General features: G+C 38.2%; 2 protein-coding genes across 2 annotated transcripts; one reads left to right on the top strand and one right to left on the bottom strand.

Annotated features, from left to right (window-relative positions):
• Nucleotides 1–306: 306 nt before the first annotated feature.
• LOC103042819 (NACHT, LRR and PYD domains-containing protein 12-like) lies at nucleotides 307–9,112 on the top strand (the record flags this gene model as incomplete). The annotated part of the gene is made up of 13 exons (XM_049462930.1): nucleotides 307–433; nucleotides 557–619; nucleotides 1,334–3,086; nucleotides 3,447–3,629; nucleotides 3,747–3,920; nucleotides 4,011–4,187; nucleotides 4,488–4,658; nucleotides 4,742–4,918; nucleotides 5,097–5,267; nucleotides 5,364–5,540; nucleotides 5,631–5,807; nucleotides 6,004–6,165; nucleotides 8,549–9,112. Coding segments are annotated over 13 exons (3,519 nt in total), but the record flags the coding sequence as incomplete, so codon positions are not given.
• A 1,607-nt stretch (nucleotides 9,113–10,719) lies between these two features.
• On the bottom strand, nucleotides 10,720–14,712 carry si:ch73-265d7.2 (C-type natriuretic peptide 2). Its single transcript, XM_007234129.4, has 3 exons — nucleotides 14,432–14,712; nucleotides 13,579–13,850; nucleotides 10,720–11,742 (listed from the first exon to the last, which is right to left on the bottom strand). Exons 1-2 carry the CDS (start codon nucleotides 14,537–14,539, stop codon nucleotides 13,584–13,586), a joined length of 375 nt encoding a protein of 124 aa, XP_007234191.1. The 5' UTR covers nucleotides 14,540–14,712; the 3' UTR covers nucleotides 10,720–11,742; nucleotides 13,579–13,583.
• Nucleotides 14,713–20,428: the final 5,716 nt, after the last annotated feature.

Genomic DNA, 20,428 nt, shown 5'->3' on the forward strand with positions numbered 1-20,428 from the left:
TGAAGCTGGAACAATGGAACAGTTGCCACCGTCTGAAATGGCACTACAGTTATGCAGGGAGCCTCAAAGTAGTTGGTCTATAAAAACGTATACATGTAAATTTCACGTAGAAAAGACGTCCACAACGACTTAATTTAAACTAGAATTAGCCCTTATCCGGAGGTCTGAGGGACGTCAATACTGGACGTGCAGAAGACGTCAGAAAAAAGACGTCGTCTGGCGTCACAGTCTGCACCTTCAGGAGACCAAAATTGGACGTGCAAAAATGACCTAGAAAAGACGTCGTTTCAACGTCTTTTTGTTTAGTGGGCACCTCACACTGGTCCTCTACAGACTAGCATATCAGCTCAGACAGGAGGAAATATCCGTGCTCCTGTTCTACATGGAAATCACATCACAGGTCCACTAACAGTTATTTATAACACACATGGAGGTAAGTGATAAATAAGTAATTGTGTCTTGACTTGAGCCAACAGATCTGTTTGTCCAGCACTGCATTTACAGTATAATCATGTACATAATAATCCCAACATTTCTCCATTTATCTCACCTCCAGGTGAAGATGTTTCCAGTTCCAGCACCAGCACAGTTCAGACATGTGCTTCTGGACTCACTGAAGGTAACACATACATTGGCTGAATTTGACCAAACGAGATATTCAAATCCACATCCAGTTTTATCAAAATCTTTATTTTAAAGACTGTGCTCAGTGTTTCGTCTGCTGTCATTAACAGACATTTTTGCCAAGTAGAACTGAGTAGACTTCCCAGAAGTTACAGTGGTTTGTAAATGCCCTTTTAAATCATCTATACAAATATGTTCTAAAACCTAATGAGATTCGCACACAACTTGTAAAAGTTATTACATTTACTGTAATAATCCCAGCTGGAAGGAACTGGAACTCTTTTTGTACTTCCTGTGATGCTGGAGAAGATGCACACAGAACCAAACAAACAGTCACAGAAAATTAAAAAGACAGCAGGTCAGTTTTACTGTAGCAAGAGACTGGGAGAACTAAAAGAGATTTGGGCTGGAGTTAAGATGACTATGGCTTTGTGGTGGAAGGACAGACCTCCATATAATAAGTGGAGCAAAAAATCTGAGATGTGACTGGATTAAAGGAAGGAGAAGGTGCTAGGTTCCTAAAAACATCTAATCACATTTGCTCTCATAGTCTACCATCAAAAATGATCACTGTGTATAAATAACAACTGTGAATTAATTCATAAAAAAATAACAACTGACTAATAAAGGAATAGGACAGTTAGCATTTAAAAACTCAAATTAGCTAAAATAATGACATATATGTATGTTTTTTCTGATTATTTAACAGATTTGTTAACTGTATATAAACAAAAATTGGGGAAGACATTTCAAAGCATTAATGAAGGAATTTCACAGCATGGGACATCAACCCTTCTGAATGAGATTTACACAGAGCTCTACATCACAGAGGGAGGGAGTGGAGAGGTGAATAATGAACACGAGGTCAGACAGATCGAGACGGCATCCAGAAGACCAGCAACACAGGAGAAACCCATCAACTGCAATGATCTCTTTAAAGACAAACCAGTCCGAACAGTTCTGACTAAAGGAGTGGCTGGAATTGGAAAAACGGTCTCTGTGCAGAAGTTCATTCTGGATTGGGCTGAAGGAAAAGCCAATCAGGACATCCACTTCATATTCCCACTTCCGTTTAGAGAGCTGAATTTGATGATGAAGAAAAACCTCAGTCTGATGGTGCTTCTTCATACATTTTTTAGTAAAGTTAAAGAATTAGGCACAATAGACTGTGATACTTACAAAATCCTTTTCATCTTTGATGGTCTGGATGAGTGTCGACTTCCTCTAGATTTTCAGAAAAATGAGAGCTTGTGGGATGTAACAGAATCTGCTTCAGTAGATGTGCTGCTGACCAACCTCATCAAGGGGAATCTGCTTCCCTCTGCTCTCCTCTGGATAACCACCCGACCAGCAACAGCCCATCACATCCTTCCTGAGAGTGTTGACCTGGTAACAGAGATACGGGGATTCAGTGATGCTCATAAAGAAGAATATTTCAAAAAGAGAATTAGTGACCAGAGCCTGGCCAATAGCATCATCACACACATCAGGTCCTCTAGAAGCCTCTACATCATGTGCCACATCCCGGTCTTCTGTTGGATTGCAGCCACTGTTCTAGAGAGAGTGTTGGGTGAAGCAGAGACTGGAGCGATCCCAAAAACTCTGACTCAAATGTTCACACATTTCCTCATCTTTCAGATCAAACACAGGAACCAAAAGTACCAAGGAAAATGCGATCCTGATCTTCAGTGGACAAGAAAGATGATTCTGGCACTGGGAAAACTGGCTTTTCAAAAGCTGGAAAAGGGCGATCTGATCTTCTATGAGGAAGACCTGAGAGAGTGTGGCATTGATGTCTCAGACGTATTAGTGTACTCAGGAGTTTGCACCCAGATCTTTAGAAAGGAGTTTGTCCTACATTTGGGGAAGGTGTTCAGTTTTGTTCACCTGAGTGTTCAGGAGTTTCTGGCTGCTTTATTTGCATACCTCACCTTCATCAGCAAAGATAGAACAGAACAGCTGACCCTTGATCTCTCTGTAATTTTTAATCAGTCCACAGTGTCAGACTTCCTTAAGTCTGCAGTGGACAAGGCACTGCAGAGTGAAAATGGACACTTTGACCTTTTCCTTCGCTTCCTTCTGGGCCTCTCACTGGAGTCCAATCAGACTCTTCTACGAGGTCTTCTAACACAGGCAGAAAGCAGTTCTTACAGCAAAGAGGAAACAGTTCAATACATCAAGGAGAAGATCAGGGAGAATCCCCCTTCAGAGCAATTTATCAATCTTTTTCATTGTCTAAATGAACTAAATGATCAGTCTCTTGTGAAGGAAGTGCAAACCTATGTAAATCGAGGAGATTATTTCCGTCTCAGTGCAGTCAGTCTTTCTCCTGCACAGTGGTCAGCTCTGGTGTTTGTGTTGCTGAACTCAGAAGAGGAGCTGGATGAGTTTTTTCTGCAAAAATATTATCCATCTGATGAATGTATTCTGAGACTGCTACCAGTAATCAAAGCATCAAGAAAATCTGTGAGTATTCATACTATTTTTATACATGTTTATATTTTGTTTCTCATTGTCAACCACAATGACTCTCAACAGCAGATGATACAGTAACATGCTCTTATGGTCCTCAACACTGAGACCAGGCAAGTATAATGCAGTATATAGCTTAATTAGGACATGGTAGCCTGTGGTGTATAAATACACAGTGATGGGGCATAAAGGGAAAAAGCCATGCCCAGTATTCAAATTGACGTTGGCCACTATTTCCTAAGTTGTAATAAAGAACATTTTGAAATGCATGTACAGACAAATAGAGAAAGACATACTGTAGAGGCTGTAAAGAAAGAAAATATCAGGGTTCTAATATATTATAATTTCACTTTCAGGTTGAGTGGTTGTAATCTAACCGAGAGAAGCTGTGCAATTCTGGCCTCAGCTCTTATCTCAAAGTCTTCAAGTCTGATTGAACTCAATATGAATGACAATGAACTTTTGCAGGATTCAGGAGTTCAGCTGCTCTCTGATGGACTGAATAGTTCGCACTGTAAACTGGAGAAATTAGAGTAAGATGATCTCATTTTTGGTATACTTATAAGTGTGTGACAGAAAATGTGTGTATAAAACAGATGGTTCTGTGTGTGTGATGTCAGTGTTCTGATAAATTATATTTTACTCACTAGGATAAGTAGGTGTTCTCTCACAGAGAAAAGCTGTACAGCCCTGGTCTCAGCTCTCAGCTCAAACTACTCATGTCTAAAAGAACTAGACTTGAGTCACAATGAAATTCATGATTCAGGAGTGAAGCTGCTCTGTACTGGAATGGCAAATCCACACTGTAAACTAGAGATACTAAAGTAAGATCTACAATTTATCATTGTATGCATGACATTGATGAAGGGACTGAGTGTGTGTCTGTTTTGATGTAATGTTATTTTCTTTCCTAGGCTTGAAAACTGTAATCTCACGGAAAAAAGTTGTGCAGCTTTAAACTCAGTTCTCAGCTTAAAGTCTTCAAGTCTTCGAGATCTAACTCTGAGTCAAAATAAAATGCTGTGGGATTTGGGAGTGAAACAGCTCTCTGATGGACTGAAGAATTCACACTGTAAACTGGAGAACTTAGCGTAAGATGATGTGTGCAGAGAAAGAGTGGTTTTGTGTCTGTGAAAGAAATGGCATGCATGTATTGGAGAAAGCAAGATACAGAGTATGTTTGCAGAACCATGTTTTTTACAAAGTGATTATATGTGTTAAAGTTTGTGTTTAATAGAAAATGCAATTTTGGGTGTGAGAGATGTTTCATGGGTTTCTTGGTTATATTGCACAATTTATATTTTATAATTCATCTTCTAGATTATGTATGTATGTGTAGGAATATTAGAGAAAGATACCTGTGTATTTATGTATTATTGTTTATTCCACAGACTGATTGACTGTAATCTCACAAAGGAAAGCTGTGCAGCTCTGGCCTCAGCTCTCAGGTCCTCAAGTTTAAAAGAACTGGATTTAAGTTACAATAAACGGCTGCAGATTTCAGGTGTCCAGCTGCTCTCTGATGGATTAAAGGATCCACAGTGTAAACTGGAGAAACTGAGGTAAGATTACTTTAGCAGTGTGTGTGTGTGTGTATGAGTGTTTGTGGTGTTAGGGTTCTCATGTATTGTTCATTATATTTCAGGTTGGTAGATTGTAATATCACAAAGGAAAGCTGTGCAGCTCTGGCTTCAGTTCTCAGTTCAAAGTACTCCAGTTTAAAAGAACTGGACCTGAGTTTTAATTATATGCTACTGGATGTTGGTGTGAAGCAACTCTCGGCTGGACTGAATAAACCGCATTGTAAACTGGAGAAACTAGAGTAAGATCATCCCTTATTCCTTTAATGAACATCTGAGTATGAGACATAGATACTTTTAAAAGCTCAATAACTAATATAACAAGAGTGTGTTTGTGTGTGTGTGTATGTGTGTGTGTGTGTGTGAGTGAGTTAGGGAAAGAAAGATGTGTGTAACTTAGGTGTCACCATTTTTCCTTAGGCTTTTGTACTGTAATCTCACTGAGAAATGCTGTGCTGATCTCGCTTCATATCTGAGCTCAAACTCAAATCTGAAGGAACTGTGTCTGGCTTACAACAAACTGCAGGATTCAGGGATAAAGCTGCTCTCTGCTGGACTGGAGAATCCATACAATAAGCTAGAAATACTGAGGTAAGATCAAAACTTTATTAATGTGAATTAATAAAGGAGTGATTTATTGGGTATTGTGTTTTTGTTTCAGTCTTCACACTTTCTATCCTACTCCAGTTTAGGTTCCTGTAATCTCTCAAAGGAAAGCTGTGCAGCTCTTGTCCCAGTTCTCAGCTCAAACTGTTCCTGTCTTAGAGAACTCAACATGAGTGACAACAAACTGGTACAGGATTCAGGAGTGAAGCTGCTTTGTCATGCACTGGATAATCCACACAGTAAACTGGAGAAACTGTTGTAAGATAATCACTTCATCAGTGTGTGTTTGTATTGTTAAGTGGGTTTGTTTTAGATGTTGTGTGTGATGTATCATTGTTTCACTCCCAGTCTGCGTGGGTGTGGTCTCACAAAGGAAAGCTGTGAAGCTCTGGCATCAGTTCTCAGCTTAAGTTACTCAAGTCTAAGAGACCTGGACATGAGTTCCAATGAACTGCTTCAAGATTCAGGAGTGAAGGCTCTTTCTGCTGGACTGGAGAATCCACATTGTAAACTAATTAAACTAACGTAAGATCATAACCTTTTTACAGTGTGTTTGTGAAAGAGTTAGAATGTACAGGCATGTGCAGCTGTGTGAGATTGTGTGTGTTTGCAGATGATTGGTTGTGTGAAAGAAAGTATGTGTAAGAAATTAAGTGTGTGAGATTGAAAGAGATTCATGTTCAGCTTTAAGTCTGAGGACTTTGTCTCCTTTTTTATTCAGACTGTACAAATGCAGTATTACAGAGAAAGGCTGGGCTGCTCTGGCTTCAGCTCTAAAATCAAACTCCTCTCAACTAAGAGAGCTGAACCTAGAAGACAATGAGCCGGGAGAATCAGGAGTGGAGCTGCTGAAGAATCCACACTGTAAACTGAAGAAACTACAGTGAGTAACACATTGTACACATACAAAAACACATATTCCACTAAAAAAATGTAAGCAAGATATACTGAAAAACAAAAAAACCTAGGAAAGTTAATAAAAATATTAGTACTGCTCATACATTTAGGGGTAAATGTTTGAAAAGTAAATGTTACTCAAGATGGTAAGTTAGTGGTGGTTTATGCCATATTATTTGCATAATGGCATCATTTATGCAAATAAATGAGGCTAGAAACCAACAGGGAAGATGCATGGGTTATTTTGATCATACACTGTAAAAAATCCTTCTGTAAACAAAGGAAAATATACTGTTAGTTTCATTACCTGGACAATTTGTGTTATTTTACGATTAGTCTTTAAAGAAAATTACAGATATTGTTTTCTGTAAATGTACTGATAAATACTGTATAAAACAGAAGATTACATAGGTCACAAATTCTGTAAAAAAAAAAGCAGAACAAATAATAATTTTTTAGACATTTTCTGTTACTTTACAATCAGATCCATTGTTTGAAATATAAAATATAAAACTAAATATATGGAAAAATATAAATCTGTAAAAACAGAACACCACAAAGTGAGGAAATTATATTAAAAACAGAACATGAATTATGTCATGGGGCAAAGAACTGTATATATAAAATTCTGTCTAAAAACTGAACACCACAAGAATAGGAAAATCCCCTATTTTTTCTTATTCTTTTCTTGTATAAGGTTGTATTAAACAGCTTATTATGAAATGATACACATAAATGCTGTATAATTAAATGAAGTAGTGGCTGCTTAATGTGAGCTCATAGTTAAGCTAGCTAGATTCCTAGCTTGGTCGCTAACTGCTCTGCGGCTATCAAAGACCCGCAACACTTACTTTTATGACAGTAATTAGGCTTGCAAAAGCATGAAAAAATTCCCAGCATACTTGAACTTTGGCTACTACTCTAACAGTTGCAAAAATGTCTCCAACCATCTAAATAGGTACCCAGCTCAGCTGGCTAGCTAATTGCTAGGTGGTTAAGAAGCTAACTAGCTAACTGCTTGGTGGGCACCCACAAAACATATGTAATGAAAGTCTAGAAACTGAATATTATCAAGTTTCACTGCTTGTTAACAGCATATTTGAACTTTAGCTACTAGTTTAACTGTTGAAATTAGCTTGACTTAATACCTACAGGTATACATAGCCATGCTAGGTAGGATACCTAACTAACAGCATAGCTGTTAGCTTATGTTAGACCTACAATAATAATGAAACCCCCTAATATGAAAATGTTGATCAAGTTTGAATATAAAGTAACATGACAATATGTATCTATATTTAGCCTAATTGTACCACAGAGATTCAAATTCACAGCTCACCAACTAACCTTGGAGAGCAGTGATAAAGTAGGGTAATTGGCTTGTTCACAAACAAAGACTTTTTTTCTATAAAGCAATAATACATGACAGTTTCCTTTATTAGAAACTGATAGGTATTTTTACAGTGTAGATTATTTAAGTAATATCTATTAGGATACAGCAACTAAAATATACTTCAGTAAGCATGTTACAAAGTAACTTTTACGAAGAAAGAAAGTCTAAATAAATCCACTACTAATTGTGAGCATTATTTACTTTAATATATAGTCTGTTCAATTTACTTGCAGGTTTTTAGGAGTAAATCCTGCTCAAAAGTTTTCAGTGTGGGTCAAGGAAGCCTTTTAGGAAGCTTAAACATTTTAATGGATTTCCTGAAATGTGTTTTACTGATGAAAATAAAAAGAAATAAATTTTGGAGTCCTATAAAATAAGCAAATCAAAGGGTTATCAAATGATACCATAAAAGTGTATATGTGTTGACTAGACCTGTTAAATCATGTTTATTTAGCTGTAAGAGCAAAAGTCTTAAAGAACATTGTTTACTGTATTTATTATATATGTTTCCAGTAATAATACTGAAAAAAACAAGAGTTTGGAGTCCTATAATACATGTCATATGGGTTATCATTTAACACCACTAAATTCTTAAAGATCTTATTCTCATGAGGGTTATTATAAATGCTGTATAGGTATATTTAGGTATATATATTGGGCAGAACCGAGCTGTGTATATTAGTCTGACTCTCTAAAACCATTCCAATTGGAAAGCTGGGGAGGAGATGAAGGAGTTTATTCCATAATATGCATTAGGACAGGGACCCTGTGCTGGTTCTTAAACATTATACAAAATGCATTCTGTTACAGCTATAAACTTGCTGTAAATGCATATGAACTGTTTTTATGCTGATTTTACTTATTTTAAAATGATAAACTGGCCTGTTCTGACATAGATCTGTGCCACACAATTTCTCACAGCATTGATCACTGACTGTTCATTTCTGATCATTCTCTTCTGTTTTCTGTTTTATAGAATCTAAACCCCAAACAGCTGATCTTCTTTCATACAAAGAGGAAGATGAGGAGAAGATTAAGTCCTAGAACCGAATCATTCTCTTTATATGGTTCTATGTGGTGCTATGCGGCTTGGTGTTTAGCTATCTCCAGTTAAACAATGTAGAACAGTTTTTTTCTCAGTTCTGGATCTGGAGCAGCACTATCCTGTGCAGAGTAGTGTTCTTCATCTCTAACACACACAGTTCAGCAGAGGATAGTTATTTAAAACATTAGTGGATTAGATGTGTTTGGAGCAAAGAAGCTCCAACTGACATCTGTGTAAATAGTATCCTTGTTTAGGACAAATTTGGGCTTTGTTTAGGCACCCTCTTTAATTTTTCTCTCTTTGTTATATCTCTATTCATGAACTAAACTCTTTTAAACTCTAGTTTGTTTGATATTTGTTTTTCAACTGATTCTGTATAATCCCTAAATTTTAGTTAAACTCTCTCTGTGTGATGGAACATGGGATTGTGTTATTACAGATGTTTGTGTGTGGAAATGTTTTTTTTTTATCGGATTAATCTCATTAATAAATAAATCATTGGTACATTAATCAAAACTTTATTCATTTTCTTTGTTGTCCTTTTTTCTCCTCAAGTTATAATGAAGATAAGCTCCACCCTTTTATTATTTTCTCTATTAAACTCACAGATTAGTCCTGTTTTAGTGTGAAGGTATTAGAGATATTAGTGTGGAAATGTCCTTGACCCTTGGCCTGTGGGAAAACCTTTGTGGCCTTCATTGCTTAGGTTTAGTAGTCAGTTCTGCTATAGGAAAAACAGCTCACAGCAGTAAGCAGATAAAAAGTTTACACAAGTGATTTCTTGATTGAGAACAGGTGTGGCAGTAATCAGGACAGGGTGTGGCTAGAGAAACTGAACTGTGGTGGGATGAACCACAGTTATGTTATGTTTTAGTGTTTCACACAGGGCCATATAGGTTTGGAATTCATTTTTTTTTTTTTTTTTTTGTGTTTACTTGTGTAGTATTTGACTAATATTTGAATGTGGTTGATGAATTAAAACGTATAAGAGTGACAAACATGCAAAAAAAAGGAATCATGAAGGGGAAACACCTTTTCACACCACTGTATCTCCAGCAACTTTGCAAAAATGACAAAAATGCAGATAACATGTTTTTCATTAGACAGCAACAATTTGCTCTGTAAATTTCACAATAACAGTACTTTACTACTCTCTTTTTTAATAGAGAGGACTGAAGTGATGTTTGAATGTTTGGTTGCTTGAATGTTTTGTGTGTGGGATGCAGGTCAAATGAGTCAAATGAGAAGACCTGAGGGGGACCTAACAGGGGGTGTTGCACATCAGAGCTGAATAGACCCCGTTTCTACTGTCACAGAAATGTTTAATGAAGGTTATGGGTGGGAAATCGCCCCCCAGTGCTGTGTAAGGGGCTGCATAACTGTTCATATAGCCTTATATGGACGGGATTCGTTTTTCAGGGGGATGTCTGTGAGAAATATTTCACACTTCTACTCAGAGCTAAAATTTAGGAGGAAAAAACAGGAGGACCAGTGAGTTTTTTGGCTTTCTCGGTCACATGACATCATGTTCAGTAGCTCCTCCATTTCCACTCGCTGTTGTGTTTACATAGATCTCCATGGAAACGCCCGCCCAAAGTGTAATTATGATGCGGGGCAGTGGACAAATAGCTATTTTATTAAACGTGAGGTGACGAAACTTTACGAAACTCAAATTACCGGAGGACCACGAAGTTCAGAAAAAAAACAGTTGATAATTCAGCCTGAAATTTTCTTAGATGACATTTGAGAAAAGCACATACATGGTCGTTCCGGACGGGAATAAAATCACAACCCCCCCCCCCCCCCCCCTATAAAAGAGAAAATTACTCCAAGACTCCCTGAGAAACTAATCCTGTTCGGATAGGGCTAATGCTGACCCCTGTCCTCTGTCCAAAAACCTGCAGAAAACACACGCAGGTTGGAAGTGTGTCCCTTGGAGTGAAGGAAGAAGACCACTCAATGAGTCTAATGAGTCTCATTTTTGATAATAATAATAATAATAATAATAATAATATCCATAAGAATCTTGTTTTAAATATATATTAAATATTACACTGCCAGCGGCCGTGGCATTGCAAGACATTGCAACTCCTTCAGAAAAGCATTTAAACACACCAAGTTAAAGTTGTGTTACTTTCATTACATTTCTATTTAGAGGAGAATTTCCCCAGTTTTACAGTCTGTAGAACTGAAACTACAGTTTCGTCATCTAATGCAGATGAACACGTCAGATACCCTCGCCAAGATCCACCCACATAAGTGTTCCTCCTTGTGTTCCGCTTCTGCTGTGAGGCTTTACAGAATGCTGATAAAAATCATATTCAATATGTTACAATCTAAATATTAATATAACTCTAAATGTAGGTTTTGTGATGTACACTGAGGCAGAGCTACAGTTTCTCATTAGGGTGAATATTAATAATGCACTACAAATATATGTGCTGTGACATACAATAAATTGCATAAAGCTTGTACCTCACTGTGACACAGTATTTTAGGAGAACACACTTATGGGAAGACCTTAGAGAGGGGAATTACACAAACAGTTACACACAGACACAGTAAGTTACATTTAGCCCTGAATGAAAGGTCAGGACACGTCAGATTTCCACCAGGCTGTGGTGAACGTCAGGTAACTGACCACACGTCAGCTCATTACAACTCTTGCACAGTTTTTGATCCAGCATCAGTGTCCAGTTTCATTCTTCAGCTGATGTACTAAAAAAACAGCTCATATTGACTTTCCCCTACTTCCCTACACATACACTGTAGGTGCGTTTCTGACTGTCTAATTCACCTGTCAATCACAGTCCGTCTAAATCTGCAGCTGCATTGGAGAGTCCAGCTGTCCGTCGCTGATGAACACTTCAAGTGTAAATCACATATGTTTTAATACAGTTCCTTTTCTTTTCTCTGAGGCACGTGAGGTCAGCTTGTGTTTGGAATTGTGGTGTACGGTGTCTTTTTTCCGCACTGTTGGAGTGTTGCTTGCCTCTTGATGGATGGAGGGATGAGAAGAGGAGTGCAGAATTTGAGGAAGTTCAGTTGAGTATGGCTGTTCCAGCAGCACAAGGTATCTCACACACTTGTAGACACATCGATCTATACACTGGATCACAGAAATCCTGTTAGAGGAGAGAAAGAGAGAGAGAGAGAGAGAAGGAAAGAAACAAAGAGAAAGCTGTTAGAGATCTGGTTCTGCAGCTTGGAGTGGTATTTGCACTAGGGATGCACCACTAGGGTATGCACCATGACCATTAATGGTAAATAATACATTTAGAAATTCCACACACAATTAAACATAATATTTATATATGTATATAATTAAACATATAGTTGCAAAGATGTTTGAAAGACAAGCATCTAGGCTTTTCTCCATCATGGAGTCAAGGTGGTGGAAGATAATGATGCTTATGATTGTTAATTATGGCACCAGTTCTAATATACCCCTTATAACAGTGAAAAAGATGCTGATGACCTCTAAAATATTATTGATCTCTCTAATCATAATGATTCGCTGTCAGATGCCCAATCACTGTGCCAAATAGCCTAACAAGTGTGCATAAATGCTTTAAGGATAATCCAAGGTTAGTATTGGTGGTCCATTTTTTGCTGATGTCCCCAAAAACACTGCAGCCACACTGAGGTATCCAGAATTTTCTATGCAGTCTCATCTCACATGAACACAGCAGGCACTATTTTACACCCTGAGCACGTTGTGATGCTCACTGCTATCTTACACCCCTGCCACAGTCTATTTTCATGCCTTCCACCTGCACATTAGCAAAAGACCTTGTGAACTTGTGAAATGAGGTGTGCTGATGTACATTTAGAGGATGCATTTACAACCCCACTGTCTGGTTTATTATTTCATGTTATGCCCAAAACACACCCATGATTAATTAACAAAAAAAAGTACATTTGAACATTTTGAGTCATGCAAGGCATACTTTTCACATCCACATCCTAAATCAAGCTGCTTGGTGCAGGGTTGATACAACCACTGTATGCCACTTATGGCAAGATGCGTTTAGATGCACTCAAAAATCTTAAAAGTGTTGAAATATTAGTTTTTGTCAGTAATCCAATTAATGGCTTCTTCCGCATCACTCTCCCATACAGCTTCTCCTTGTGCAAAGTGCGCTGTATTGTTGACCGATGCACAGTGACACCATCTGCAGCAAGATGATGCTGCAGCTCTTTGGAGGTGGTTTGTGGATTGTCCTTGACTGTTCTCACCATTCTTCTTCTCTGTCTTTCTGATATTTTTCTTGGCCTGCCACTTCTGGGCTTAACAAGAACTGTCCATGTGGTCTTCCATTTCCTTACTATGTTCCTCACAGTGGAAACTGACAGGTTAAATCTCTGAGACAACTTTTTGTATCCTTCCCCTGAACAACTATGTTGAACAGTCTTTGTTTTTAGATCATTTGAGAGTTGTTTTGATGAGCCCATGATGCCACTCTTCAGAGGAGATTCAAATAGGAGAACAACTTGCAATTGGCCACCTTAAATACCTTTTCTCATGATTGGATACACCTGGCTATGAAGTTCAAAGCTCAATGAGGTTAACAAACCAAGTTTGTGCTTCAGTAAGTCAGTAAAAAGTAGTTAGGAGTATTCAAATCAATAAAATGGAATTTTGGTTTAATGCATATTGCACATTTTCTGTCAGTACAATAAACCTCATTTCAATCCTGAAATATTACTGTTTCCATCAGTTATTAGATATATCAAACTGAAATGGCTGTTGCAAACACCCAAATATTTAGAACTAAAAATGATTAAGATTAATGGGGGTGCCCAAACTTTTTCATATGACTGTATATTATCCAACCTGTGTAATTTAGTTCACATATAAATGCTTTGTGATTGACCATCCAATAAATGGAGCAAAACCATTAACTAACGGTAATGCCTTTATTAAATAATGGTGAATGTGTGTGTGTGAGTGTGTGTACCTGTGTTAGCACCCCAATCCACTCAGTGCTCCAATGCGGTCCACCTTCATGCCGAAGCAGCCTCGCGCTGAGCTCTTCCTGCTCCGCCCTTTCAATTTCCTTTGTATGCTTAGGAAGTCCAAAAAGAGACGGGGAACATCTTTGGAAGGCTGTGCACCCAGACCACGCCTCTCAGTCTCGGAGGGGACGGGGCTCTGAGCCGAGCCCTCAGTGACCTCCGGCTGTGCCATTAAGAGCGAACTGATTTCCGACCCAAATAGATCCTTCAGAATCTGAGACCAAACAGACACATAAAGTTATAGTTAAAACGAATGTAATCTACAGAGAGCAGCAATTTTAAATAGAGGGAATGTAGCTTGTAAAGTGTGACAGAAGTAATGGAAGCTTAGTAAGAACTGAACATCTATAACATCACATGAAATGGTTGTTACCAAAGTGGTGATGCTGATAAGGAAGACGATGGCGATAGGGATGATGATAGTGATGATGGAGAGAGTGATGATAATGGTAGTGGTGGTGATAATATAGGTGATCCTTCAGATAATGATGGTGATTAGGAAGATGGTCATAATGATAAAGATTACGATTGCAATGATGTTCATAATGGTAATGATGATACTGATTATTGGCAATGACCACAGTGATGATCTTGATGAGGGTATGAAAATGATAATGATGATTATAGACTGAGATTACAGTAAAATGAATTTTAATAATGATTATAATAACTATAAATTGAGATAATTAATTGTGGTCATTCTAATGATGATGATGATGATAATGATATTGGTGATAACAATGGTAGTAATGGTAAAGATGATGGTGATAGTGATGATGAAGACTAAGCACTGACCTGAGAGTCCGGTCTTCGTGGTGATGGTCTGCTTGCCACCTGTTTAACCATGGTGATGCAGAGAATGAGAAGAATGAGTAGAATAGAATATGAAGATGAAGAAGCCATCCTTGTTTAAGCGGATTAATTTAAATTATTACAAATATTACAAAGTAATAAAGTTCCACAGTAGTAAAGTTCTCGAGTGGAAAACTGCTCTGCTTTGTTCTGATCTCTAGCGTTGAGGTTGGGTTCTGTCCTGGGTGAAGCAGGACGCGTCTCTGATCAGACCAGAACCACCCAGCCCATTTAAACAGCACCACGCTGATGATGTCACACATACCAACTAATGCCCTGGGAAACACCAGAACTCAACCAATCGCAGCCAGCATATCGTTCCCTTGCTCTCTCTCTTTCTCTCTACGTCTCTCTGTAATATATATATATATCAGGCCTTGGTGATATTGTTAAAAAATCTTAATATACTTCCAATGCACGAGCGATTCTAGATTAGGATTTTGATTTTTAATTCTTAAATGTTAAATATGGAAATCAGTGAAACAAGTTCTTTACAGGTTTCCAAAAGAAACAAATGTATATCTGCTGATGCAAATATACTGTACACTCTTTAAATAAAACTATGCCAGTTTGAAAATCGCATTAAATCAGTAATTTGATTAATCACATTAATTAATCTTCCAGCCCTCTATACAGCTCTGGAAAAATAAGAGACCACCTAAAAATGATGGGTGTTTTGATTTTCCCAAATTGAAAACCTGAACTGCTTAAATTATTGCACCAGGAGTGGCATAAAGTTATACAAAAGCAGTGTGTAAGACTGGTGGAGGAGAACATGCCAAGATGGTTAAAACTGTGATTAAACCCAGGGTTATTCCACCAATTACTGATTTCTAAACTCTTTATGAACATGAACTTGGTTTCTTTGCATTTTTTCTGAGGTCTAAAAGCTCTGAATATTTTTTGTCATTTAAGCCATTTCTCATTTTCAGAAAATGAATGCTCTAAATGACAATATTATTGATACAAAGTACCAGGTGGTGTCTGGGTTCTATATGTAACCTGTTATTGTTTTTACATTGTTTTTTAATTGCTCTAATTCTAATCATTCATCACTTCTTTATTTAATTTCTTTTCTGTTTCTGTTATCATATATCCCAGCATGTTCTGCCTGTATCTGTGTTTACAGCAAATTTGCCTGTGTTAAATCAACACTGTTTTAAATCATTGTAAGACTTCTAGTGTTGATTTAACACTAAAACTTTACTGTGTGTGACAGAAACACATTGTAATGGATCTAAAACCCATATGCAAACACTGCATGTTTAATGTGTGTAATGAGATAATGTGCGTGTGTGTGCAGAACGTGTTAAGATGCATGCTGGTGGTGTGCTGGTGGTGTGTGTGTGTGTGTGTGTGTGTGTGAAAGTGAATCTGATGGTTTAATCTGTTTACAGCTCCAAACTCCTTTATGACCATCTACAACAATAACACAGTGCCACAACCTCTGACCCCTCCAGGCCCCGCCCCCTATTAAATTTCCCCCTGGAAACGATGAGCACTCAGGAACTATTTCCTCCTGAACGTGTGTGACGGAGCTCACAGACAATAGTTCCACACACACACAGTGTTTCCACAGAGACGACCCCAGAGTAAGACAGTTCACACACACACACACACACACACAGCCTGAGACCATCACCTTCGCGCTGGCAGTGACCGTCTTCAGGTCGTGTGTGAATAACTCCCATCTTTCAAAAATCTGATTAAGATGAACAGAGTCATTCAGAGTGGGTTTGGTATAAAACGTTTCGTACTAGATTAAATTACCCTGTCTGATTTTTTTCATAGTTGTGCTTAACTGATCCAGACTGAATCACCTAGTTCCAGATGAATGTTTTTAAACTTGCAAATCATTAAATGCTGGAAAGATTCCTACATTCACCTCATTCAAAGTTCGTCTGCCCAAGAACCATGGGTAGAATTTCAGACACAAACCGCGTTGGATTGCCTTTCTCTGTGTTTTCTGGAAGACCTATAATTCTAATGTTTTGCCTTTTCGACCTACCCTCCAGGTCAGTGATTTTTAAGTTGAGATTTTTATTCTTGCACATTAAGTTGGCACAGAGCTGTTTGAGATGGGAGATGCGAATATCATGCCCGGAGCAGGTCTCTTTTAGATTTGTGAGGCGGGAGGAGTTTGAACACCCAACCACATATTAGAGACACAGGAAAGCCTTGGGGCTATAAGATGGAACTTTATTTGATATCTGAAAAGGATTTGAACTACTTTTCGAAAGATTGAAATCTTTTTGGAACTACTCTAGTGTCTATTAAAGTTGGACGATATTGTAAAAAAAAAAACCCTCAATATTCTTCAAATATATGAGCAATTCTCAATTATGATTATAAATTACGATTTTCTGTTCTTATATTTAAAAAAATGTAAAAAGACAGCACCATTTAAATAAAAACATTGCTTAGAATAAGCTCCTTTTCTGTAACTTCTGCCCCATTTAAAGTGGAATGCAAAAGTCCTGAACTTTTAAGATGCACGGTATGTTTAAACGAGGCATGACTTCCTAAGTTGAAATTTGGGATTGTTGTGCACTGCTTATTATGCTTTAGTGTTCAATACACACAACCTAACCACCATGCTAAACCTGCTAAAATTATACCATCGACTTTGCTCTAATGTCTGAGCCTCAATGTTGGCGTTTAGACAGCACACACACTAACACATACAGAATGGTGGGATACACTGATACAAAAAAATGATAAATTACTGCTTTCAAGTAACAGACGTCACAAGGAGGAGCTTAAGAACCTTCCCTGACAAGCCCCCTACACACACAGACACACTTCAATGCAAGAGCATGATGGATGGAGGGATGAGTACATCCCCCCTTTCTATCTTATCCCCCTATTCAAGCTCTCACTCTTTCGACGCACACTAACCCTCACCCAAAGGCAAACACCACCCAAACCATTAACCTAAAGCTTCCTGAAATTCTAAATCACTGTCAGTCAAAAAGCTACCCAATACTAAAATGCTAACCCAATGGTTTCAAAATTCTACCCAATACTATCTAAAATGCTACCCAATACCATCTAAAATGCTACCCAATATTATTTAAAATTATACCCAATACTATCTAAAATGCCAACCCAATGGTTTCAAAATGCAACTCAATACCATCTAAAATGCTACCTAATATTATCTAAAATGCAACCTAATATTATTTAAATATTAAGATATTTCATGAAAATCTACTTGAACAAATCCACCTGAACAGAAATCACATCATACTTACAAAGTCAAAGGTACAAACTTTCTTGGTGGAATTGAGGGCAGCAGAACTCATTGCTATGGTCCTATACCTTAGCCCTACCTGAGATCTGATCTCCCCTACCAACATCCCCTCAACAAAGCATCCTAAACCTGGTGGACACCCAAGTGTCCTCTTTTTAAACATCAGCATGTAGTCACCCTGTTCAAAATGTTAATCCATTGCTTATAAACTGGAGCTACAGTGAGATGATGAGGGTTAAACTCTACTCAAATTCAGTTCTGTTGTATCAGAATATTATGGATCCTCCATAATGGCCTTACACATCAACTCTATGTGAGCCCAAAATCATTCACACACACACTCCTGTGTTTCCGGGTTGTTAAACTCGTGCTGAAGTTTCTGCCTGCTGGCTATCTCTAAGCAACAGCTGCCCCTAAATGCAAACCCCCAAACTCCTTTCACCCACACTCCGGGCTTGACGTCAGAGACCCGGGGGGGGTTGCTAATGTTGATGACATTCTTCATAAGGAATCCTGGATCACACCACTGTCGTCGTCACAGGCTGTTCCCATGGCAAGTGCTAATCTAACAGTGATGGGTGGCTTAAAGTTGTCACCCTCACACACATATATACCCGCACAATCAAACCCAGGAAGAGAAGTCAGGTGTTTTGGACTGGTGCAGTCCTTCTTTGGCTGGGAGCCAATTACCTGGTTTAAGCCATTTGAGAATTAAGAGTGGACTCAGGAGTGGAAGCTTTGCACTCAGGTCAACACAATCAGTTCACCCACACCAAGCTTGCATTAGCACTGCAAATTACGTTGGTAATGAATACTTCTGCTCTCTCTCTTTTAGCATATTTGTCATTTTTAAATAAAAAAAAATCTGTGTAGAATCAACAGTCCCAACAATTAGGGCAGAATCTTCATCGTTAACTCTACATCTCAGGCCAAGTTCTACCTGGTGGTAACATGCATTCTGGATGATCCTATCACAAGTTATTGCAAAAGTGTGTGGGAGTCACACATTGTCATTTTAAATGTGTCTTCTGTGAGCACTTGTAATTAGATTTCACAGATCATTTCCACTGGAAGAGGGGGCGGTTAGTTACTCCAGTCTTCTTTGCTTGGATTCCTCAGCCTAACTCAAGATATGGCACCCAGTTCCTTATAATAAGGTCCTAAACAGCTTAGTTTCAGTTTTTAACACATTTTCTGGCAAGGACATTGCATTGATGTTGGCGCGGCCTGAAAATGCTCGGAGTTCTCACTATAATAAAAAATGTGGTTATATACTCATGGTGGTGGTCTACCTCATTACCTTCAAAAGTAATCTGAATGATCAGAACACAGCAATCCTCAAGACGCATTGTATCCCATTTACACTTGTAAAAAAACTATCATTAAGGATACAAATAAGGGGAGCAAGCGTCAAACAAAAGTTATTTGTCAAAGAGCGTGATTACCTATACTTCAAAATCCATTTACTGTAGAACACTTAAATTTGTCAGTAATTTAATCAAATGAGTTTATTTGACCTTGGTTAAGTAGATCATGGGAGAACTCACATTTGTGCATTCAGCTTTGCAAGCAACCAATAAACTTGCAGAATAAGACATGACATAAAACCCAAATTTCATGCCAGGATATGAACATACACTAGCTAGATAATGATTATGAAGATCCTTCAGATTCAGTGTTTTTTGGCATCTCATTGACGCTGTGTTAAATTAGATTACTGAGCTAAAATCCATCTGATTTTTTTATTACCATTCCCCCCCAATCACTAGTAATGCCCCAACACCAGGAGGGTGAAGACTAGCACATGCCTTCTCCGATACATGTAAAGTCAGCCACTGCCTCTTTTCGAACTGCTGCTGATGCAGCATTGCTGAGTAGCATCACAGTGCGCTCTGAGGAAAGCGCAGTTACTCGGTTTTGATACATCAGCTCACAGACACCTTGTGTTGATAGACATCACCCATTGGAGTGATGTGGGAAGAGGGCACCATCCATTTGTCCACCCAGAGAGAGCAAGGCCAATTGTGCTCTCAGGGCTCTGGCAGCTACATGAACAGGATTCGATCCAGCAATCTGATTTGTCAGATTTTCAGACTTTACCTTTAGACAATCTAAGAAAATCAAATTTTATTTGTATAGCGCTTTTTACAACTGGTGTTGGCACAAAGCAGCTTTACAGAAACATGATCACAGGACAAACAATCAGGTAAGACATTAAACATAGAAAATACAGAATACAGAACCCCCAATGAGCGCGGAGGCAAGGAAAAACTCCCTCAGAGCTGCAGGAGGAGGAAGAAACCTTGGGAGGACCAAGACTCACATAAAAGGGGGGGGGGGGGACCATCTTCCCACTGGTCAAATGGCTTTTAAATTAATTTTAAAAAGTCTTTATACATCCACATAGGTTTTATATATTCAGGAGTATAGCAGTGTATGCTGTCCACATGACTACCTGAATATTAAGAACTGCAGTAATAAGATTATGAACAGATTTTTGAGTGCATACAAAGACTCTGTTGAAGTCTCTGGTTTATAAAATTAACTATTAAACTGTGTATGAAATGATCTGAAGTTCCTCTGAAGAGAGTGGAGATCTCAGCTACAGCATAATGAGAGAATGGTATGATTACAATATAATGGTTTGATGGCAGTGCGCTTTAAATCGTTAAGTTTCCCTCAGTGTG

Source organism: Astyanax mexicanus, chromosome 13, assembly GCF_023375975.1.
Source record: "Astyanax mexicanus isolate ESR-SI-001 chromosome 13, AstMex3_surface, whole genome shotgun sequence".
Lineage (NCBI taxonomy): Eukaryota > Metazoa > Chordata > Actinopteri > Characiformes > Acestrorhamphidae > Astyanax > Astyanax mexicanus.